We start from the raw sequence: 23,466 nt of genomic DNA, 5'->3' as shown, positions 1-23,466 counted from the left end.
AAGAGGATCAAGCAAGTCGGGGCTAAGTGGGGGGAACAATCGAGGTCTTTTCGGTGATAAGGCGGAATATGCGGGTTATGACGACAGCGGTGCCTGGATTTGCCGCAATCACATGTGTGATGGCTTCGAAGATCAAAACAAAGACTGTGGCTGTTATGAAGGAACTTTTGCTATTTCAGATCGCAAAGATAAAGAAAAGACGTGCAGGAACTAAGTTTGCCATCAGACAGGAATGAGCGTGTCGGCTATGCGCCACTCATATACGAAGACCAGCCACCCTAGAAGACAGGTATTCGAAACACAATATTAAAAGTTTTAGACTACATTTAAACTATGTATGTAAGATATGCATCCGATAGACTTAACCTTAGAAGTTAACTGTGATCTTCCATCTTAAAGCTGCTGAGGCAACACAAACACAGTTGACCGCCTCATCATGCGCTCTCACCGCCCGGAAAAATCTATGAAACATCAGACCACTCGCTGTTGAAGCTCTCATTCCTCTACAAACCTCAAAAATGAAGCGCAAGACTGACGCAAGGGCCTCTCTCGATGGCAATTCCATGCCCCAGTCCAAGAAACGGGCTCTCTCCAGCGAGGAGGCCGCCGCCCGCTTCCGCGACGGCCTATTCGACACCGCGGAGCAGGAGAAGTACACCGCTGAATACGCCAAGTCATCCCCGTATGTATTATACACAGGGAAATAGTCCAATGACAAGGACTAACATTTCTGAATCTGTAGCTACCTTCACGGCGTCATTCACCCTCTGATCGAGCCTAATCTCCTCCGCTCCGTCCGCGATGAGATCGAAACCCAAGTGTCCTTCACCGAGAAGGAAACAGACATCTACAAGATCTTCCAGTCTGGCGATCTCGCAAACCTCGACGGATTGGATGACTCCTCCCTCTCGAAACTGCCGTCAGTACTGAAGCTGCGCGACGCGATGTACTCAGCCCGCTTCCGCGAGTACCTGTCCTCCGTGACTGGCTCCGGCAAGCTGAGCGGGCAAAAGACAGACATGGCTATCAACGTCTACACCGAGGGTTGCCACCTTCTGTGCCATGACGATGTCATTGGCAGCCGCCGCCTCAGCTACATTCTCTACCTGACCGACCCAGATACACCCTGGCAAGCCGAGTGGGGCGGTGCCCTGCGCCTGTACCCGACAACAACCAAGAAGGATGCCAAAGGCGAGGATGTCAAGATCCCCAGCCCGGACTACAGCCTCTCCATCCCTCCCGCCTTCAACCAGCTGAGCTTCTTCACCGTGCAACCGGGCGAGAGCTTCCACGATGTCGAGGAAGTGTACCACCCACGCGACGATGAGGACAAGACAAAGAAGCGCGTACGCATGGCGATCAGCGGCTGGTTCCACATCCCGCAAGAAGGCGAAGACGGCTACGAGGAAGGACTGGAAGAGAAGCTCGCCGAGCGCAGCAGTCTGGCGCAGCTGCAGGGCCGCGGCGATATCTACGACCTGCCACAGCCGAAGCCGGTATCCTGGGAGGAGCCCGAAGTCGAAGGCAAGGGCAAGGGCAAAGTGGAAGAGCAGACCGAAGATGAGTTCACCGAGAGCGACCTAGCCTTCCTGCTTCAGTACATTGCCCCTTCGTACCTGACGCCCGATATCGCCGAGGAGATGTCGGATGCGTTCTCGGCTGAGTCCTCGCTCAGCCTGGAGCGGTTCCTGAGTGATAAGTTTGGATCGCGCGTGAGCGCATACATCGAGGAGCAGGAGAGACAGGCTCTCCCTGCTTCTGCGGATGAGATCCAGGCGCAGCGCGGGTGGACGGTTGCTCGTCCTCCTCACAAGCATCGGTATCTATACCAGCATCCTTCTGGTGAGAAGGATACCGAGAACCCGATTCAGGAGTTGTTGAACGTGCTGTTCCCGTCACAGCCTTTCCGGAAGTGGCTTGGACTTATTACTGGTGTGGATCACCTCACGAGCCACAATTTGCTTGCGAGACGCTTCCGTCGCGGTGCGGACTATACTCTTGCTAGTGCGTATGAGGGCGAGGAGCCTCGTCTTGAGTTCTCGCTCTGTCTTACCCGAGCCCAGGGTGGGAGAAGCAGGAAGAAGAGGAGGATGATGAGGAAGAGAACGAGGATGAAGAAACCAATGGCTCGTCTGCCAAGGAATCCAAGCCGAAGGAGAAGACAAATGATGAGGCTGTGGAAGGTCCTGCGCTGGGCGGATACGAGATCTACATGGCTGGTGATGAGGATGAAGAAGATGACGAGGAGGATGCCGAGAACGCCGACCAAGTCCTGGGTCGGAAGAAGGCCAAGGCCGATCCGGCTATCTACCGGTCTGCGGATGCGGACGAGGACGATGGTATTCTGTTCAGCACGCAAGCAGGATGGAACCGGCTCAGCATTGTGCTGCGGGATAGCGGTACTCTCAAGTTCGTCAAGTATGTCAGTGCTGCGGCTAAGGGTGATCGGTGGGATATCACTGGTGAGATTGGTGTTGAGTTTGAGGAAAATGATGAAGACGAAGAAGATGGGGATGAGGGTGAAGATGAGGATGAAGAGTAAATGATAAACGTGTGGCAGCTTATATGCATGCCCGTGCATAGAGTTTCGGAAAAAAATATTGTAGATATTATATATGGCGCATGTACGACTCGAATTGACTTGATGATATATTACTTCTCGTTTGCAGATTATATTAGGAGCATTGTATGTTTAGGTGATGATTCTCGCCTGAATAAATAGTCATATAGATGTTGAAAATACTAGAAAGATTCTCGATCACCACAATCGTAGGCTTTTTTAGCTCGAATCAGATTCGAAACAGATAATAGCGGGAATACTAGCATCCAATAGCTTAATTCAACGTGTTCAACTGGTTGAAAGGCTACTGCAGGACCATGTCTTGGTGACATATATTAGCACCAGTGGTTACATTGGCGCGGTAGGTGCCAACTAGATTATCCAGGATCATATAGTGGTTGTTTACCTGAAATAGAGCCTCTCTCTTTCAGTAGTAATCCAATACGTATTGATGTGACATAAATCGAGCCGCAGGCTGGGACAGCGGTGGCCAACAGGCCCAACACACGAGATACACAAAGTTAAGAAGAAGCAGCTATCCCAGAACAACGCTCAATGGCACCAGAAGGTCAGCACCGAAGCGAAGAGATCGAGGACCCCTCACACCGCGACCACCAATGCCGATTGTATATAATCTAGATGCGCCAGAATGCGGGCCCGTAGCGATATCCATCATGAAGACGAGGCTGGTATTCGTCGTCCTCTACACGATAGGGCCCCCTCTCAAGGACTTCTAGAGGTACGACCTGCTCACAGGAGCGGAACCCGACCAGCGGGCGGCGTACAGTAAAAGGACACCCATTTTCATCAATTTGTTTCTGTTCGAAAATGCATAGAGGGTCGATCAAAAGGATAATAAGAAAGCAGATTATGTAGATGGTCCAGAGGAGGATACTGATGTGAGTGTCCACGGTCCCAGTCAGGCCGGAACAACCAAACGCGCCAACGAAGATGAAGACCGCGGGCCAGTAGAAACTGTAGGGGCGGAAGTAATACACATTCGCTGGGTGTTGGACACTTGACATGTCGGGGAGTGGGATCGGTTGGTCAGGCATTACGAGGGAGGATAGTGGTGGAACTATAGATTGAGTAGCCAGGTGGTGCTAGGGTTGTTTAAGGAGAGTTGAAATTATTGAAATTATTGAAATCATTGAAATCAAGTTTTGACTGTGTAGTGCATCGACATGTGGAGTAGACATCCACTATCACTCCATGTTACTTCTCCCGAGGCCCTGCAGATGTCCTCACTATTCCAATTATCCTCGCGCTCCTCAAATTCTCTCCGAGTTAGCGCGTTTCCGATGGCAGAATTACGTTCATTCTGGTCTCAAGGGCTTCTTCATTGGCTATTCAGAGCATCAGCGTGCCATCGTGCCGTTCTACGACAGGGATCAAATGCACGCAGGCACGCTAGCCGTCGGGGGCCAAAAGGAACTGTAGATCGCAACATATCCAAGCAGCCAGTCGAGATAACATAAACTGTACCCAAAATCTAGTTTCAGTGGTACAGATATTGCGAAAACAATACTCAGATCGCATAGACGAGGAAATATTTCTGCGCAAGCGCTGTGAGAGTTGAAAAACAGCAAAAATATCATGAATCTTCTGACGAGTATACAACTGCTGCGACTGACTCTTTCGATACTCTGGAGAAGAGCGTAACTGAATCGGCAGACATTATGGTGAGAGACTTCTATACAGTTGTTACAGTCGACGGTCAAAGGCGCCGGTATTGGCAGGTGCGCTTAGACTCGTTTTGGGAAGACAGAGAAGATGCTACAGAGTACTCAGCGTGTTGTACGAGAGCTTAACGAGTTGAAGGCATAATTTTCAAATCGACTTTGCTTGGTGGTGACGGTGGCATTTCAATAGTCGTGTTCAAACTATATATTTTCTGGGCTATAGTGAAACTCGAACCAATTTTATTAATTACTTAGTAACAAAAGTAGATTAACCATGTATACTTGACCACAGACCTATCTAGTAGTTAAGGTTAACTATACGGAGTAGTCTCTTCTACTATATTATTATCTTGCCTATTTCCAAAATGGCAAGTAACTCCGTTATAAAATGGACGGACCTCGGGGTGCGAAGTAACCTGAGACATAGCAAGGAATAATTGGATATTAATTAAGGACTATTAAAGACTATTCCAGTAATGATTTCGGATCTGGAAAAACAAAAACATACCTCATCCAGCCAATGCGGGGATTCACCAAAAACATGTAAACCAAAAACACAAAATGAGTACAATGGAGGATCTCATCCATGATGTCGTAGCGCACATGCACGATTCATGCATGTAGTAGTTACTCCATACCTCCACAGGGAGACACACATGGCGCAGAACATCTATTTACCCAGTAAGGAGGTAACCTAGGAAGCAGCGCCGATTCCCCGTGGAATTCTCGAGCTGCAAGACAAGACATGTCTGGGAACAATTACTCCACCAGGGCTACGTATTGAGTTTGCCCCTTCCTACAGGGCTTTGACGTCGACACGCGACAACACCTAAACCAAGACCGAGAACAGGATACATGTCCAGTGGGGCTTTTGGCAGGCAAGGGGGTTTGCCACGATGATTCCAAGGAGAGGGAGATCGTGGAATGATCTACCAATCATACCTGGTGATCGGGGACGATGGCACTGAGTACCAATGGTAGGATCATCAGACATGGTTGGATAGGTACGCGGAGGCTTCTGATCCAGCAATAAACAGCGTGCGTGGAGCGTTGCAATTCTCGATTTTGGGTGTTGTGATTTGCTGGTTAGCTGAGGCAGCAGGAGCCTCGCCTTCGATTGACAGTTACATCGAAGGCAAAATCCTTCGATCGAGTTCTGATTTGCAGGCTTGTGCTGGGTGACCGTTGGGGCGTGTCGTGGATCCTTTCCTATAATAGCAGATATACAGAGTTGCAAGCAGCATATTTCAGATTAGTGGGTTCGTCCGGAGGGTTTCACTATGTTGTAGATCGAGTGGTCAGTGGCGAGCTGGTGGAAACAGGCTAGATCACCGCGTCACTCCTGAATGTTGTCTCTATTCTCGTTTGACGAACTTCAGTTCGACGGGATGGGCCGAGGTTGGGGGAAAGTGGCCCAAAGAGGGGCGATGGATCCATCGACACCTGAGAGCCTGAGGCATTAATTTTTGGAACTACGAGTCTTTCAACAGGATTGTGTTTTAGTTCCTTTAGTTCGTTAGTTGATCCATATTACCATTCCAGGCTGTAGGATGTGTTCAACTTCCTAATTAACGCTCTAGACCTTAACTGAAACGGGAGAAACAGACCAAACTAATGAACTACTCGGATTAAGCGCTGGATATAAATTAAGCGTCAAGACAATGAGAAAGCGACCAGGCCAAAAAAACACACATAAGCCATGGTGTGAGGTCTTCCCATCATAACCATCACTCCCACTAGAGTAACACACGACTTCTATAGATTCAGATATGTCGACAGCACATGACACTCACCAGTCGGACATAGACACACCAAATCTTACCTTCGAAACAAACGGCCTCTACATCCTCGTCTCTGACCGCGGCGACAAGAGCTACACATTCCACTGGCGCCTGTATCTACACCAGTGTCCAACTGGGGCTCTCAAGATAGGAGAGTTGGACCCGATCCTGCACGCGCATTTTCTCGAACGTCTTCACCAAGTCCCGATCGTCGACTCGGTCCGATTCCGCGAGAGAATCACGTGCCGGGTTTGGCTTAAGGAAGCTCTCTTTGCGCTCGATGACGAGGGATATATTATGCTCACTCGCAGTGTGGATGATATTGAAGCTGAGGCAAGGAATCTCGGGCTGCGGAATAAGAGTTTGGGGAGGAGGACGGTTGTTCGGAGTTGTGGGAGCCAAGCTTGAGAGTTTATGTTATCTGGAAGCTTTGAGTGGACAGTGGTGGGGTCATGTGTAAGGAGAGAAGAGGGAGGGAGAGGGCGTTTATACGAACCGGACGAGGTTGGCCGATATTGGACGGAACCAGGTATGAAGACAGTGGGGAGTTTTGGTGTTATTTCAGCCACGGGTGGCACTAGAAACAACATGGCAAATCCGAGCGTCAATATTGTTTCAGTGGGGTAGCTAACAATACGTATGTTGTAGTGTCCAGGTGGGTACGAAATAGTTGTGCTACGGAGGTGGTTGGGGGGACACGCTGGAAGTCACGGGAGGACAAGAACGGGTTTCTGATCTCAGAGGATATCTTGGACGAGAAATGAATATTGCATCTGTGCTCACATTCTAGTTGTAAATCCCGGTATGATCTCCAACCTTGTCTGTATGTAACCTCAAGCTTTGGCTGTGCGCTCCCCAGCTTCGGGGAACGGGGGCCGGTGCGAGGATCGTCGGCAGGGCAGGAGTTTGAGTTGGGAGGTACGGAGTACTCTGTCTAGTAATCCATAATCCGTAATCCGTACATATGCACATAGGCAGGTATGTGCAATACTCTGTACGTGGTATACATATGTATAAGTAATAAGTAGTAGTGCAGATGCATAGAGGCACGGGATCGGAGTCCCTGCTGGATAGCTGGATACCTTTTCCGGAGACTGTGGAGACATTATTCAAAGGGATCTATAGTCCAGTCCATTATTTGCACGAGGGGGATATTGCCATGCGAGGGAATAGGAGCTGGATTGGGAATTTGGAAGAGGCAAGAGGAAAAAAGGAAAAAGGAAAGAGCAAACAGAGAAAAGTACTGACATCCCTGGACGGTACGACCCGTGTGTCAAGACAGACTATTGGGAAAGGGCAGCAAGGCATGGCCCATGACCACGACCAAAATGGCGTGGAGGCAGGAATGGGCAAGGGCCACGGTGTTGCCATGATGGCTCCGGGCAGATGGGTGGGAGAGCATGGGGGTTTGCCATGGGTGAGCCATGAGCCATGGGGAAAGGAGGCATTCGCATGAGCCACGCACTATTGACATAGTGAACTCAAAGCTCGACAACTAGTGATCCATCCCTTGATCGAGATTAGGCGAGGGTGTACAACGTTGTAGAGGTAGAGTGGTACTCAGGACCGTTTTTCCTGGGAGACCTGGCAAAAATTGAGCTTGGAGTCCCGGATAAGCTGTCCTTTTCTCAAGTATGGAGAAGTGCTACCGTGTCAGAGGATCGAGGAATGTGCCGTAGATCGGGTGGCGATCTTCGAGACATTCTGCAAGGCAACGATGCCATGTGGCATGCTGGAAGGGGAAGATGATGGACAGTGGTACTTGACATGCATAGGTTTATTGTATTGAATCTGTGCTGCCTAAATAATGGCTTATAGCCTTGGAGGTTGCGCAGTGCATGTGGGTAGGGAACGACGTGTTAGTGCAGCCACAGTTGTGGCGGTGTCGGCTTAGACCGGTTGGGCCGAGTTATTTGTTTTTTTTCGTTTTTTAGTCTGTAATTTATATGGAGTATGGATTTACATGTTACAAACGGACTAGATCTATTTCTGGACGAACACCCGATCAAACGGACTTGAAATAAAATCGATACATCCCAAAAGCCTGGGCAACGTATCGCGATTGCAGACTATCCCTTTGGGTACCTATAAAATAGGTAAATTCCCCATGTCTCAAATAAACTTCCCAAAAAGCCCATAGACTATGGAATAGTACCTGACACCTGTAGATCAATCAATAGGGTCCAGATCCGAAATCAAATAAGCTTGGTCATATTCGCCAAGACGCCCAATGTCACAGTTCGGAACCGGGATATTACCCTTCGCCCCGTGAATTTCATAGCCGCGCGACATAGGATTCCGTACTACCCTGTAGCCTCTCTATGACAGGTCAACATGTGATGATTTGGGCGGCAGGGACGGGTGGTTGCAGGTCTACGGTATGAAGCTCAAGCTCATGGAAGCGTGGGTGATCCGTGACACTTTCTGCGTGTGTCCGAGGTGTTACAAACAGAAAATATGTAGGGGAGAAAGTGGATCACGTTTTATATTATAATACTAATTATAACCTAAGTAGTGGGAAAGTATTAGTATAAGATAAAATTATAATACATATGTAGGTATAATATGTAGGTATAATATGCGATCAACCTTGGAAATATACCTTCGGTGAGTAAAGGACACCCTAAAAGATGCCATGTGTGGGACTGAAGAAAAGATATTCTCGCATGGAGGACAAGGATTAAACAGGGATGGACTTTCGTACTGAGTACCTAGGTACCTAGGTACTTTTCGTAGGCTCAATCTCCCGAGCAGAAATTATGTATTTGCTACTATGTTGTATTTGCGCCCCGAGACTGCCGATCCTGCTCATGCCATGTGTCCAACGTCAACATGTTTCCATTTCGACATGTTTATACCTTAATCTCCCAAACGGGATTGTGCAGTTCGCCCCGGTCGCGAATGCAGCTTGACTGGGTGGAAAGAGAAGGAGACTCAATAAGTGAAAAAGACTGCAAGGGAGAGCCACGTGAAGTGTATTGTAACAATAGTATTCTATATAAAAATGACGTGAAGACTCGTGTTCTCCTTGCTTGTTCTTCAGGAATGCGATATGTGAATACAGAGAGAAGTAGAGAGGTAGATATGTAGAGAAGTAATATATATAGATATAGTAATAGAGTGAGAATAGAAATAAGTCCTTGATAGAGTACCTAGGTAATAGTCAGTACATAGTATAGTCAGTTAACATATAGTCCTTACTCAGGGTCAGCCTCGTGGCACACACAGTTGCAGTAGGGCCTTGGCGGTAATACCAGTACATTCTTTTTGGATTTTCTTTTTTTTCCCTTTTTATTTTATGAATTTATATTTTATATTTTATATTTTATATTTTATATATTTTCTGTTTTTTTCTGAATTTAATAATGAATTTGCCCTCAGAAAGGGGATAAAAAAGAAGGTTAAAAAAAGAGAAAAGAGGAGTTTCAGAGACTCGAGCCGGGTTTCGAGTCTCCAATTTTCTACTTCTTTAATCTCCTCGACTCTTCTCGACTCTTAACCCTCTACACTCTCTCTACCTGTCTACTTCCTGTCTACTTCCTAATATCCATATATACCCTAATACCTTGACACTTTACTTTTTGATCTGTGTTGCCTAGACGTCTTCACGTCGATCTAGCCTTCCTTTTTACCTTGCGCGAACCTCGAAACTTTACTCGAAACGAAACGGTTTCACGGTGAATCGTTTCTCGAATTCAATCTCTACTCTCTCGATTTGGAATATGCAATAGTGTGGGAAAAGAAACAGAGCGGGTTAATATTCGATTCTTCTTCACTGTTCCCCCGCCTGATTCGGACTCTCCCACCATGGATCCTTCTGTCGCACATCGCCCATGGGAGGCGGTTTCAGGGCCTCAGTCGACTGCAGGCTCAACGCAAACCCTCCCCTCTATCTCCACCCTCACCGCGAATATGCCTGGTACCGGAGCCCCCGCGGAGAAATCCCCCGGGAACGCCTCACTGAACACGATTGAGCGTGACTCGGGGAATTGGTCAATGCCGCAAAGCACAAGTAGGAGACCCTCACCTAGTACGGAATGGGAGCGGCGCGGTGCTGACCATGTAGGATCGTCCACCTACTCCACGGCAACCAATGGCACCGGCAACAATTATCCCTCCCTTAGCTTCATCTCCGCGTCGCAACCCTCCCCGAATCGCGGACACCCGGCTGTCGACCGATCCCCTTACCCCCCACGATCAATCCACCACTCCTTCCTCCGCTGGCACTCAACAGCCCTCTCCAAATTTCAGCCAGCCCAATTCCACCCTCCCCTCCATCAACCAGAACTACGAAGCCCCCTCCCAACGAGCGAGTGTGGCAGAGACCGAATCCCGGCGCAGCAGTGTCGACAGTCGCATGAACCAAGGGATCAGTGCTCTGGCTATCAACCCAGCCTCACCTTACCACAGCACCAATGCCTCCCAATCGTCGATCGTTTCCAGTCTGCAAAGGGAACGAGGGATTCCGACCGACATGAATTCATACCGGGGACCTCGGTACTCAGGAGGCAGCCAGCCACTCTCTCCATTGGGCCCTCGTGCAACCGACCAACAGCGGAGTTTCGCAGCCGGTCGCACTGCTCCGGCCATTTCCTCGAATCCTCGGTCGGAGATTTACAACGCTGAAGCCCCCACGGCAGGTATGGCATATGCCTTCCCGGACCCGGACATGGCGCGTTCAAGCTCCGTCTCCTCGAAGGGAGAGTCCAACCCACCGTTCTCTCGGAAAGGCAGCATGGCGGAGTCTATGAACAGCATGTACTCGGAACGGATGCCACGAGGACAACACGGTAAGATGACCCAGTCAAAACACACGAACTGCGCGCAACAATACTAACAATATTCACCTCCAGACCTACCCCAAAATGTACACCACCACCACTCCCTCCAACACAAGGCCGTGCGAGAGTTGATCGGCGAAGAAGACGGACCGCCCGGCAGCACCCCGTACAGCCGCACGCCCGAACTACGCGTAACGCACAAACTCGCCGAGCGCAAACGACGCAGCGAAATGAAAGACTGCTTCGAAGCGCTCCGGCTGCGTCTACCACCGGGCCAAACCAACAAATCCAGCAAATGGGAAACGCTCACACGGGCAATTGATTATATAGCTATGCTGGAGAAAACCGTTGCCCAGTCGCAGCGCGACCGGGCTGTCATGCAGTCCGAGATGGATGAGATGCGCGCCCAGCTCAACCAGCAAGCCAATGGGGTCTCCCGGCCCCCCCTCGATCTTCGAGCACCACCAAATGAGCTCCAACCAGGTCAATGGCCAGGGCCCTGTCTTCAGTGGGTTCGGCAATGGCGTTACTCCAGAGCAGCCACGCACGTTACCGCCCCTTATGAATGGCTCTAGTGCGCCTATGCAGGGCATTGAGTATGAGCGGCGGTAGGAAGTGAAAAATTTGAAGCTGTGTATGAGATATGACTAGTCACGGAAAACCTACGACTTTGTTTTGGACTTTGTTCTCTTGGTATTCATATATCCCTGTTATAGATGCGATCCTCGTTCAACGTTTTCGACTTGGATCGGTTTATACTGATTTTGTTCTTTGATCTTATGGAGTGGTCTCTATTTTTCTCATATTTTGTCATTCATACCCGCAATTGCTTTTGTTTTGTTTTTTCTATTGGGACCACTCTACATGGAATACGAGAGGGAATATGGAATATGAATATGAATATGAATATGGATATTCATGTTTCTTCATCTCACCTACTCTGAGTATCAACAATCATATAGACCATTTAGACACATAAACAAAGTAGCAAAACAACTTGTTTCAGAAAGCAGATCCTGCTTTAAATAAGCCATAAATAAATCGGAATCCGGTCTATTTCTGTCCTTCCACTAATTGGCCTCTCGAAGCGCCCGCCCCCGGTCCGGCGCGTAATGACCGGCCTCGGTCTGACAGCTGCATCCCATCCATCCAATCCATCACCTTCATTTCTCTTTCCCCTGGTGATCTCTCTGCCAGTCATCCAATGACGGAACTTGAAGAAGCCGCACGGAACTAGTTGCAGCGGGTTGTCTGGGATTGCTGCAGAAATTCACCAGCGACGATGATTATTGGCCGGGTTGTTTATAGCTCTTGAGCTGTGCTGCGAGGTGACCCGGGACTCTGATTCTGTACTGTGATGATGCAGAGATGCAGAAATTTAGAAATAGAGCTTGCGGGCTTAAATCCCGGGGCTTTTCTTATTCTTCTTTGTCTTTTGTCTTTTGTCATTTTGTCTTTCTTTTGTTTTGCATTGGACTCTTCATTTCTATTCAGGGCTATTGTGCATTGTTGCCTCCATTGTTCTACTCGCTATAATATTAATAGACGCCCTCTTTGTTTCGCTTCCCTGCACTTTCGTTCTTTAATGCTTCCGGTGGTATGCAGACATTCGAACCTCGTCATTTCTGCAATCCAACTTCTCGACACAGTCAAGTCTACTGAAACATCATGCTCAAACGAAAGCCCCAGGACCTCCAGGTCCCAGTACCAAACTTCCCATTATCATCGCCGATTAGCGAGGAAATCTCCAGTCCGTCGTGCTCTTCGGAAGATCAGGAAGAACGAGACCGACCCTTTGCATTTCTATCGAAGGCAGCACGACAAAAGCTCGAGGCGAGGACCGCCAAAGAAGGGAATCGCTCGCCCATTTCCGCCCGCGAAGCCTCGAGATTTAACGTCCGCATCAGCAAGAAACGTAAAAGCGTCGGGAAACCTGTCGGCCTGAACCTCGTTACAGACTTCACCTTAGCGCCGGCGCCGAGGAAACAGTCGATCCCCGCAGAGACAAATACGGCTGCGCCGTTCGTCGATCTGAATGACCTCAAACTCCTCTCGAAAGTGCGAGAGAAGGAACGCTCGACCCAGAAATCGAAGGATATCTTCAAGAAGAGGGTCTCGCGCGGTTTCCAACGGTTACCCGAGACGGCGCCGAGTCAAAACCACAGCCAGAACGGAACTGGAACCTCGTTCCTTACCGCCAGAGACGAAGATCCGTTCCACGATAGGCACGAGCATGCGATCTCGCCCTCGGACCGCCATGTTATGATCGGACTCACTGTTCCTCGCAGCGAGTCAGTAGAAAGATCTCAAGGGGCCGACGGCGCAGGTACGCCGCTCACGCCATCCATCATCGTCACGCCAGCTAGAGGAGAGGCACCATGGAACGCTCACTCAAACTCGAGCACCGAGATGCTCCGACCAAGGGCAACATCGAGTATCTACTCCCAGCCAACACCCAGGCTCTGGCAATATCAAACAGATGTGCCACCCGTGCCAGCCATTCCCGCGCAGCACTCAGCTGCTACCAAAACCCCAGCATCAGAGACTGCGCACCAGAGCACACTAGGCGTAGAAAGGAACGCCCGCGCCCTGTCAACAGCCTCAACCTGGGAAGATGACAGTCCACCCCGGACACCAAACGCAGTACGTCCAAGCCCAAAGGACCAGCAACCGAGCCGTCTCAGCGTCAACACCCAAGCAGACGAAGACAGACCGCATTCACAAGGCTGGTGGACATACCTCCTCTCCCCACTCCTGAACCGATCCATAAAATCCCCACTGAGCCCATCCTTCCCGCAAGAATCACCATCAACCCCATCGACAACAACCACAACACGCGTCCAGCCAAAAGAATGGATACAGCGCGAGAAAGAGATATCCTGCTTCTCACCCGATACACCAGAAACAGCAGCACCAATTGACGAGAAGGCGTTCGAGACATCCCGGTTCGAGCAAGACCAAGACCAATACCAAGGCCCCGAACGTCATCAGTCCCCGCCACCCGCATACGTTTCAAACGTCTCGAGTAGACAGAATACCATGTCCTTCAGTTTCGGCAACCAGACAATCCAGGGCGAAGCAGCTGAGTACTACCAAGCCTGTGCGCACGAGTTGTTCAGTAAGACGCCGTACTTCGAGTGCGTCAACCACGTTTGCTCGATTACTCCTGCCAACCCTGTCACTATGCCCGCAGGAGCTATAGGTACAACTGAAAACAGTACCCGTGGACTCGCGATTATTGCGGTTGATGAGCCTGGACCATCTGGCCTTGAAGGGACGCGCGAGAATGGAAACCAGACACCAGTTGCATCGACGTCGACGAAGAATGCTGGTCTGCTTATTGATATTGACTCGCCTGATCCCCAGGTCAAGGAGACTGTTCCGGCTGGGTATGCGGTTCGTGCGAAGGAGGACCAGGTACTATCGCCGGCGTCGGAGTCTAGTTCTCATACGTGGGATTCGTCGATTGTTGACGAGAATGAGAAGCGTTCGGTCTCGGCCCATGGGACTAGGGGTGGTGTTTCTGAATCTCGGTCTCAGCGTGCTGCTTCGCCTCCTGTTCCTGTTGTCACGCCGCCTGCGGAGCCGGTTGATAGGTCTGCGCCAGCGCCAGCGCCTGCTCACATTCCCATGCCTGAGCCAGCTCCTGCTCCCGCTCCCGCTCCCATTCCTATGCCCGGGCCAACTCCCGCTCCTGCTCCGCAGATAATCACTAATATCTCGCCCCCGGTTACCAACTTCCATTACACTTCGCCTGCACCACAGCCTCAGGCACAGCCTCTACAGCCGGCAGTGCAATATGTGCCCGTATTCACTTCCCAGACCGTACAGCCAACGGAGCCTACATTTCCACAGCCACAGCCGCAGGAACTCTCGCGAGGAATTCCGGACCAGCCGATGATCCAGACAGCCCCTCAAGTAGCAACGCCAAGGTCAGAATGGCCATGGGGAAAGCGAGAACAGCCACAAGAGCAACCCCAGGTTCAACAGCCAGCTACCCAAAGACAAGTATCCGGGTTTGAATGGGCGTATGCCCCACAAGAACAACCACAAGAACTTCCTGTTACACAAGCATCTCAAGAATCGCAGGTGGCATCTGAGCAGACTCCTCCCCAGACACGGCGGCCAACTTATGGTCATGCTAAACAGCCTCAAGGACCGCTTGTTATTCAAGGACGGCAATCTGGGTCTGGGTGGCCATTTGGCCTCAACGCACATCCTCACTCAAACGCACCCCCTGTGCCGCCGTTGCCACAAACTCAGCCCACTGGATCGGAGGTTCCGCCTCAGCAAGAGCAATCCCAAGCATCCGTGGCTCAGGATCGGCAGCTTGGATCTGAAGAGCCGCAAGCAGAACGAGGATTGTCTCAAGAGTCTGAACTTGCCCCTCGAGGGCATTTACAACCTTCTGAGCCGATTTCTCCGGGCTTCCAGCGTGCAGCTGGTGGACCTGGTTCGATTCCAATGTCTGAAATGCAGGCACCGGCTCCAGCATATACGCAATTTCCCCGAGAGCCTCCTCTACCGCCTCGTTATGATACACAGCCACGTTATGATCATGATCCTACAGCTGGAGTTTCCAGTGTCAACCCAAGCGGCGCGATAGGACCTCAGGAGACTCGACGTCGCAGACTCGAAAAAGAAGAGGCAACTGGCCGAAGGGTTTGCAATCTCTGGCGTGGCCGGGGACCATTCAGCAAGAAGAGCGGACGTCCAGGACGCGAGGGCCGTACTCGACGGAGATGGTACTTCATTATCTGCGTTTTCTTCCTCATCATCGTGATCCTAGCCACTATTCTGGCGATCACACTGACAAGGAAAAGAGACGAGACTCCCGTTCAATCGCGGTGGCTGAACCTCACAGGCTACCCGCCAATGCCAACTGGAATTGCAACACTGGCCGGAACCCAGCCGCAGCTGGAAAAGTCCACTTGTATCACTCCTTCTTCGATGTGGAGTTGTGCTTTGCCCAAGGACGAACAGGATGCCAATAAGCCGTACGATGCGAACCAGCCCAATTTCCGTGTTTCCATCCGATTCCGCAATGGCACATACGATAACAGCACTGCTGTTGGCTCGAACCTACGTGTCAGGAGCGACGGCCTTTTCAATCCATTGCCAGAAGCCCCAAGAGATACAGAGCAGAGCTTCCTCGGCCAATACACAGACAACAACACCGCACCGTACGCCGGCGAAGAAACACCCTTCTACATGTCCATCCTCTCACCAGTCTCCCTATCCTCGACAAACATCTACCGCCGCGCAGATACATCCAACGGCACCGCATACCCCAACATCTCCTCAATAATCCCAGCGCCCGAAGAAAACGTCGACGGAACCCCATCGGCAGCAATGCTGTATCCCCTCCCCTCATCACAACCAATCCGGCTGTACAACCGCGGCCTGGCAACCGAGCACTACGGCTTCTACAGCTACTTCGACAAATCCATCTTCCTAACCTCCCAAACCAAATCCTCGCCCGCGGACACAAACGGCGGGACTTCAAAAGCCAACGCACACTACCGATGCACATGGTCCCAAACGCGTTTCCTCGTCCAGATCTGGACACAACCAGACAAAATCGGCCGTCATCTCCTTCCTCGATCAAACAACACAGCAACAAGCACCGCCTCCTCCGCAACTCCAACATCAACAAATAACCCTACATCTTCTTCCTCCGCAACGGACTTCACCCGTCCAGGCTCGTTCCCATACCCGGTGACGATAACAGTGGACCGCCACGGCGGCGCAGAGAAAAAGAAAATGGTCTACTGCTACCCGATTGAAGATGACGGTCATTATAATATCACTGCTGCGCAGCTGCAGCTGGAGGACCGCGCTGTTGGGGGTGAGCTTGTTAATCCTGCTACGGGACTTTTCAAGCTTAGCGATACGAAGAATGCTACGATTGAGGAGGCGGGTGGTGTTGATGGTGGTTCTGGGGGGTGTGGGTGCCAGTGGACGAATTGGATTTCGAGTGTGTAGGACTGGACTGGACTGGACTGGACTGCGCATGGATGGTGTTGATGTTTAGAAGGTGGCAATTTCCATTTTGGTTTTTGGTTTCCTTGTTTATGTGTGTTGCATTGCGTGTTCTTGGTGTTTGGGCGGTTTTTCTGCTTCATTTTTTGCGACGGTCATAAAAGAGTGTCTATACATTTCTCATTTCTATAGCCATACCTAAAATACAAAATCAACGTTACAATGGATTTCAAATCCTTCATCATCCTGAAAACCTACGACCCTACAGGCAGCACGAATCTATCAATATTGATATCTCGTAATATCAAAAAAGAGACAACCATGGATGACTTCCACAGCCCCACAAAGCAAAAGCTCAGGTTGCATCAAACAAAAGTCAATCTGGAACCTTGATCAAGCCAATCTCCGGTAGGCGAACCCTAATGCAAAGAAAGCTAATATCTTGGTAAAGGGCTACAAGACACCTGGGCACACGCCACCTGACCCTGCAGGGACGACTGGATTGCGTTTGGGGATTTTATTATTAGATGTATGACTAGGGTTGCATTTTTGCCACCCATGGGGGATTAGACTTTGGTTTGTGAGTGAATTTTATTTCTATGAAGTAGTTCGAGGTTAGGATGTAGGGGTTTGGTTTTTCTGCTAGTTAGATATTATTTTCAAGTTCCTGAGGTATCTAGACTTGGATAGAACTCTTCTCATTTTCATATACATGTTCAAGCAGGCAAATGTACTGAGACATACTATCCAAAAAAAAAAGGCTTTTGAATTAGAATTACAGTAATATTAAGTACCCATAATTATCAAACCCATTAATAAACACCAAAGAAGGAAAAGAATCCAAGCATCATACATGTATCCCCAACGCCTATCTGGAGATCCCAGTACTCCCACTTCCAGCAAATCAAGTCTCCAGCCGCAGCCAGTTCCAAGATGAGATATCAGAAAGAAACAAAGAGAGACCAAGTAATCAACAGAGAAAAACACCGGCATTAAAAGACATTAACTGCGAGACGCTTATGCAAGCAGCATAACGGCACCGTAGATAATGCTGCCGATAACAGCGCCAGCGGCTCCGATCTGGGGTGCGCTGACCTTGGAGCCAGGGCTGGAGGGGGTGAAATCGGAGGAGCTGGGGGATGCACCAGAGCCGGAGCCGGTTCCAGAGCCAGCGCCAGCGCCAGCGCCAGCACCAGTGCCGGAGCCAGTGCCAGAGCCAGTGCCAGCGTTAGAGCCAGTGCCAGAGCCGGAGCCGGAGCCGGAGCCAGACCCGCCGGCAACACCACCAGCACCACCGGAGCCGGCGTCAGAGCCAGCACCAGTGCCGGAGCTAGAGCCAGTGCCAGAGCCAGTGCCAGAGCCGCCGGCGACACCGCCAGCACCACCGGAGCCTGAGTCAGAGCCAGCACCAGAGCCAGAACCGGAGCCAGTGCCAGAGCTGGAGCCAGAGCCGCCGGCAACACCGCCAGCACCACCGGAGCCGGAGTCAGAGCCAGCGCCGGCGCCGGAGCCGGAGCCAGAGCCGCCGCCAATAACACCGCCAGCACCAGCAGAGTGGGAAGCATCACCAGCGCCGTGGGTCTTAGTAGGGGACGTTGACAGGGATCGTCGAGCTACGGTGGCAGGTGGAGCAAGGAGCAGTACCAGTGACGATGATAGTGCTGTTCTTACCACCGTGGTGGGTACCGTTGCCGTGCGTGCCAGTCACGATGGGGTGAGTACCAGTGTGAATACCGGTAGGAACAACACCGGTAGGGTGAACACCAGTGCCAGTCGCACCGCTAGCTTGGTGCTTGCCGATACCCTTTCCGTTGTGAACGGGGGGTTCCTGCTGCTTTTTGGCACCACCGGCCTGAACGCCGGCTGCGAGAGCCAGCAAGGCGACAGAGGGAGCGGTGAAGTGCATTTTTCAGATTGGAAAAGCGATTGGATTAAGAAGTGAGATATGGCTTGCTGTCTTAACGAGCGACGAAGCTGGGATTGGCGTTAGTATCTGCTCTTGAGATTCTGATAGTAACAGAAAATGCTTGGAAGCTTCAGACTTACCTAGGGGTGGTAATGGCAGTGCGATTGGGATGGAAATCGAGCAGGGATCGGAGGCGAAGAGGACGCCATTCTTATAGATCTGGTGTGTTATCCTAATCCGGCCAATGTATTGATTAAGGTTGATTGGTGATGACATGAACAATTAGAAGGAAAATTTTTCAAATTAGAACATGTGCCTCTCTGTGTTCCTCTGCCCTTGATGTTCCTTTTTGCCCTCGATGGGACCCTTGGTAAAGTGGAAGTGAGGTTGGTCGATTTCCGCATCCGGGGAAAATGTCACACTGCTCTGACCTAGGCTCCACCTTCAGCCCCTCCAGGGCTGGCACGATCGGCTTAGTCCGACGCCGATATCGTCATGATCTTCCAGTGTTGCTGTTCGGCTGAACGGTGGGGACACGGCTCGGTCGAAAGAGATCACGTGATGTATTGTCCCAATTAGGAAGGTGATGCTCTTGAAAGCGGACACCCCATGGATCCGCGCTGAACACCCCACCACTGGGGAATTCCGCGGAGGTCCACCTCAGGCCTGTCACAATGGGTGTCGAGTGGATTTTCTTTGTAGGTGACTTGATCTGCTTTCAGGATCATACGATGAAGACACGTTCTGAAGGGATGGACTCTTCTAAGACAATGGGTGGAGAGCCTCACTCTTTGGATACTCCGAGTCCATGGATTGATTAGTGAGTAGCTGCCCATTACCTGGGTACGCTCTCACTTAGTTATTGTTAGATCGCGAGGATCACAGCTAGAGATGAATCGCACTTTATATCCGGTAGAACACTACCAAGTCACTAGAATCGGTCACCAAAAGGACCTTAGAGAATCAGCTATCAGCTGCTGTGTTTTTTCTGCCATTGTTTGATACCACTGTAGGATCGTTCAGCAGTTACTAGCACACCTAAGGCCCCAAGGCCAGGGCCGCTTCCCGCGTAGGGCTGGCTGATCGCCCCGTCGATCTTACCAACTGCATCCGGTTCTACTCCGTACTCAGCTCACCTAATATCAGAAATTTCACTTGGACATGCTCAAGCATTCATCGGTTACAGCCCCGCGCTTCTCTATCTTAGGGAAACGTCAGCGGTGGTCACATCAAGTTCATAATGTCCGATCTTTGTCATTTGCGATCAACCTGAGGAATGTGGCTGCCACGTACTGGCTGTGGAATGTGTTCCTGCAGGACTGACGGTATCCCTATAGGGTTTGATTGTAGGCTCGCATGAAGGACAATGTCGTCTGCGGGAATGGAAATCGAGGAAGTCGATCCCGTTTATTGAGTAACGTAGGTAATTTCTCGCTGTCGGGGCAGACAATAGGATGGATAACTTGCGACTCAGTTTAATGCATTTTTGTGGGACTGCGAGACTCTCCAAGTCGTTTCCCAACCTTACCATTTATTTCCACATATATGGGCGTCAATATAGTGGACTTAATTGAAGTTTGGGGACACAGTAGGAAACAGAAACTTTGAATGTCCTAATCTCAGTCCTTCGAGATACTGGAAGTGTTTCATAGAGAGTGTGAGGAATGCACTGGCTACATATATAGTTAAAACATTACACTCCCTTGGGCCCATTAAACCCAAAAATATCTCTACTTACTCTCCTTGACCATACATAATTCGACGTGAAGACGTAGATACTATGTGCTTTTCTTTAGCAGAGGGCTTGCTCAGGCTTGTCAGAAAGGATATATCACCCGTGGACATCACCGCCAATACCTCGCGTGTTTTTGGGGGATAGAGACCTCAAAATATTTTGATTCCATAAGACTTCCACTCTTAGACTCTTATTATTGTCGCCTACAGGTGTATACCGCAGGCGACTATTGAGCCGCAATCGGCAAGCTGTACACAACCCCATGAACAACAACGATTGAGACTCTGACTCGACGTAGCAAGTCCAAGGTTCCTCACAAAAACTATTTCATCGGTTAATTGTCAAAATAATGAAAAATCACCTTGGAAACAACGTAAGTAGACTATGTAAACATTTCTCATAGATCGGGCTTATCGCAAATGATTGCCGGGTCTTGGCAATCCTCCAATCCCCTTTCTCCATCTCAGCTCTGTTCCATGTCTTCAACAGGCTAGCAATGCGCCACCCAGTCACTAGTCCTTCCCTTCTTTCTCCTGGGAATTACGACAACGATGCATCTTCGTTGCGGTCGCCCTCCGAGCAGGACTCCGATTCCGACGATGACGCCCTCCTCGGTCAAAACCGCAGCACCTTGGAAATCGCAGAGCACGATCGGGCGGTCCTAGAAGCTGAAGAAGAGCTAGAGAACCTCCTGATCCGCCGTGGCAGTGGACATGGGCTGCGGAGGATTTTCAGCCCTAATGGTAGCAGAGTGAAGATCGGAAAGACGAAAAAGGAGCGGCGACAGCGGAGGGGATCACGGCGTGAAAGAGTCAGTGAAGACGGCGAGCTGATGTATGAGATGGAAGAGGGAATTGGTGATGATAATGCCTCGCTTTTGAGCGGGTCATCGTTGGATTTGGACCAGAAAGGCGAATACACATACGAGCCGGTAAGACGTACCGTGGCTGGTTTCTGCGCCCCCTGCTAACATGTCCGCCGCTTAGCCTCCACGGCCTTCATGGCGAAAAATCCTGTTTATAATTGCTCTGATCGCCATTCTCTTCGTCATCCTCCTCCTCGGGGCATATAAAGCCTCGAGCGGTTTCCGGGCTTCACGAGCACACCTTCCACCCTTGCTCTCCAACGGCACGGCTCTCTTTGCGCCAACCACGATCGTTATCTCGCTCGACGGTTTCCGAGCCGACTTCCTTGATCGCGGCCTGACTCCTGCGCTGAACTCCCTCATCGCCAATGGCGTTTCCCCGCAATACATGAACCCCAGCTTCCCTAGCGTCACCTTTCCAAACCACTTTACACTTATGACTGGTCTCTACCCCGAGAGTCATGGAATCGTTGGCAACACATTTTGGGACCCGAAGATAAACGAGGAGTTCTACTATACCCATCCCGCTGTCAGCATGCAACCCAAGTGGTGGATGGCGGAACCACTCTGGGTGACGGCAGAAAAGCAGCGTGTGAAGACAGCCATCCATATGTGGCCCGGGTCTGAGGCGCACATTGGCGACAGGGAACCGACTTTTTTGGACAAGTACAATGGTACGGAAGTCTTGTCTCGCAAGGTGGATCGGGTCCTTGAGTTTTTGGATCTCCCAGGTCTAGAGGGTAAATCGCAGGTGACACCTGAGCGGCCGCAGTTTATCGTAGCTTACGTTCCCGACGTCGATCGGGACGGTCATAAATTTGGCCCTAATAGCACAGAGATCCGAAAGACGATCTCCGAAGCGGATAACATGGTTGCTAGCATCATGACTGGTCTTGAGCAACGCAATCTCACCGAGGTGGTTAACATCGTCGTTGTTTCAGACCACGGTATGGCCACTACCTCTGCAGAAAGGCTGATTCAATTGGATGATCTGATTGATTATGATTTGATTGAACACATTGACGGCTGGCCGTCTGCTGGTCTGCGTCCTAAAGCGTCCGGAGGATCTGGAGACCCTCCGGAAGCAATTGGAGAAGGTAGCTCCGGATTACGAGCATGCTTTTGAATTCTACACACGGGAGACAATGCCTGAACGGTATCATTTCTCGAACAACGAACGCATTGCGCCGTTGTGGGTCATCCCTAAGACAGGCTGGGCTATCGTTAATCGGTCAGAGTTTGACGTCAAAGAGGCTTTGAAGACCGGGAAGGAATACCATCCTCGGGGTATTCACGGATATGACCATGAGCATCCATTGATGCGTGCAATCTTTATTGCGCGTGGTCCAGCCTTCCCACACAAGCCAAACAGCCGGGTAGAAGTTTTCCGTAAGTACCTACTTCGAACCATTGATTGGAGATCGACCTAACGATTTGTATAGAAAATATTGAGGTATACAACATTGTCTGTGATTCTTTGGGCGTCGATCCCCTTCCGGGCAATGGCACACTACGACTCCCGCTGAAGCCAGTCGGCCTTCACTCGGATGAGAATGCACCGGTGTTGGACACGCCTCCTGATCCCCCGGCTCAAACTTCAGCAACAGCAGGGCCCGCGCAACCAGCGCCCCCACAACCAACACCCCCGCAGCCATCACCTCCACAGCCAAAACCAGCACAGCCAGCGCCGAAACCCACTCCAGCACCTGAGACACCACCCGCCACAGACCATGAAAGTGACGATGAAAAGGGTCCGACGTGGTGGGGCACACTTTGGCACAAATTCGAGGACCTGAAGAACTGGGCTGGCGGCGTTGCTGATGCTGTTCAGGGCAAGCACCCGGAGTCGGAGAGTTGATGATTTTCCTCCATTTTGTCTATTTGCCTTGCATTTTGATAGATACCTATACCCATATTCACGCTTGTAATGTTTAAATGCTGTTTATTCTCTCGATATGCGATGTTCGCTCAGTTAACACACGATGTGTTTTCATCTTTCCGTGGCGATAGAGGTCCTGTGCGTAGACCTTTGGTATGGAGCCGCAAATCCACGCGCTAATCTAACGACAGGGAAGTTGATGCAAGGTGCCCAAGTGGTGTTAGGCGCTTGGCAGGATTTCAGCAGAAAGAAACCCCTCTTCTCTATTTCTAACCTCCCCTACTCCACGAGTCTC

General features: G+C 50.6%; 7 protein-coding genes across 7 annotated transcripts; 5 read left to right on the top strand and 2 right to left on the bottom strand.

The window, feature by feature from the left end:
* Positions 1-518: 518 nt before the first annotated feature.
* N7519_007959 (oxidative DNA demethylase) lies at positions 519-2,542 on the top strand (the record flags this gene model as incomplete). The annotated part of the gene is given in 3 exon segments (XM_057294735.1): positions 519-682; positions 743-2,046; positions 2,064-2,542. 3 exon segments carry the CDS (start codon positions 519-521, stop codon positions 2,540-2,542), a joined length of 1,947 nt encoding a protein of 648 aa, XP_057149546.1.
* Positions 2,543-3,195: 653 nt separating this feature from the next.
* Positions 3,196-3,615, bottom strand: N7519_007958 (uncharacterized protein; the record flags this gene model as incomplete). The annotated part of the gene is made up of 1 exon (XM_057294734.1): positions 3,196-3,615. One exon carries the CDS (start codon positions 3,613-3,615, stop codon positions 3,196-3,198), a length of 420 nt encoding a protein of 139 aa, XP_057149545.1.
* A 2,396-nt stretch (positions 3,616-6,011) lies between these two features.
* Positions 6,012-6,431, top strand: N7519_007957 (uncharacterized protein; the record flags this gene model as incomplete). The annotated part of the gene is made up of 1 exon (XM_057294733.1): positions 6,012-6,431. One exon carries the CDS (start codon positions 6,012-6,014, stop codon positions 6,429-6,431), a length of 420 nt encoding a protein of 139 aa, XP_057149544.1.
* A 3,399-nt stretch (positions 6,432-9,830) lies between these two features.
* N7519_007956 (uncharacterized protein) lies at positions 9,831-11,416 on the top strand (the record flags this gene model as incomplete). The annotated part of the gene is made up of 4 exons (XM_057294732.1): positions 9,831-10,035; positions 10,148-10,813; positions 10,877-11,186; positions 11,314-11,416. The coding sequence occupies 4 exons, from the start codon at positions 9,831-9,833 to the stop codon at positions 11,414-11,416; spliced, it is 1,284 nt and encodes a 427-aa protein (XP_057149543.1).
* A 1,056-nt stretch (positions 11,417-12,472) lies between these two features.
* N7519_007955 (uncharacterized protein) lies at positions 12,473-16,789 on the top strand (the record flags this gene model as incomplete). The annotated part of the gene is made up of 1 exon (XM_057294731.1): positions 12,473-16,789. One exon carries the CDS (start codon positions 12,473-12,475, stop codon positions 16,787-16,789), a length of 4,317 nt encoding a protein of 1,438 aa, XP_057149542.1.
* A 1,579-nt stretch (positions 16,790-18,368) lies between these two features.
* Positions 18,369-18,692, bottom strand: N7519_007954 (uncharacterized protein; the record flags this gene model as incomplete). Its single annotated transcript, XM_057294730.1, has 1 exon — positions 18,369-18,692. The coding sequence occupies one exon, from the start codon at positions 18,690-18,692 to the stop codon at positions 18,369-18,371; it is 324 nt and encodes a 107-aa protein (XP_057149541.1).
* Positions 18,693-20,923: 2,231 nt separating this feature from the next.
* Positions 20,924-23,150, top strand: N7519_007953 (alkaline phosphatase family protein; the record flags this gene model as incomplete). Its single annotated transcript, XM_057294729.1, has 4 exons — positions 20,924-21,358; positions 21,414-22,332; positions 22,394-22,681; positions 22,735-23,150. The coding sequence occupies 4 exons, from the start codon at positions 20,924-20,926 to the stop codon at positions 23,148-23,150; spliced, it is 2,058 nt and encodes a 685-aa protein (XP_057149540.1).
* Positions 23,151-23,466: the final 316 nt, after the last annotated feature.

The sequence above is a fragment of the Penicillium mononematosum genome, assembly GCF_028829835.1.
Source record: "Penicillium mononematosum strain IBT 11891 chromosome Unknown utg000003l:1.0-8172316.0:1.0-8177699.0, whole genome shotgun sequence".
In the NCBI taxonomy this organism is placed as follows: Eukaryota; Fungi; Ascomycota; class Eurotiomycetes; order Eurotiales; family Aspergillaceae; genus Penicillium; species Penicillium mononematosum.
Note: the sequence above shows the minus strand (reverse complement) of the source record. Positions and strands in the feature narration are given on the sequence as shown.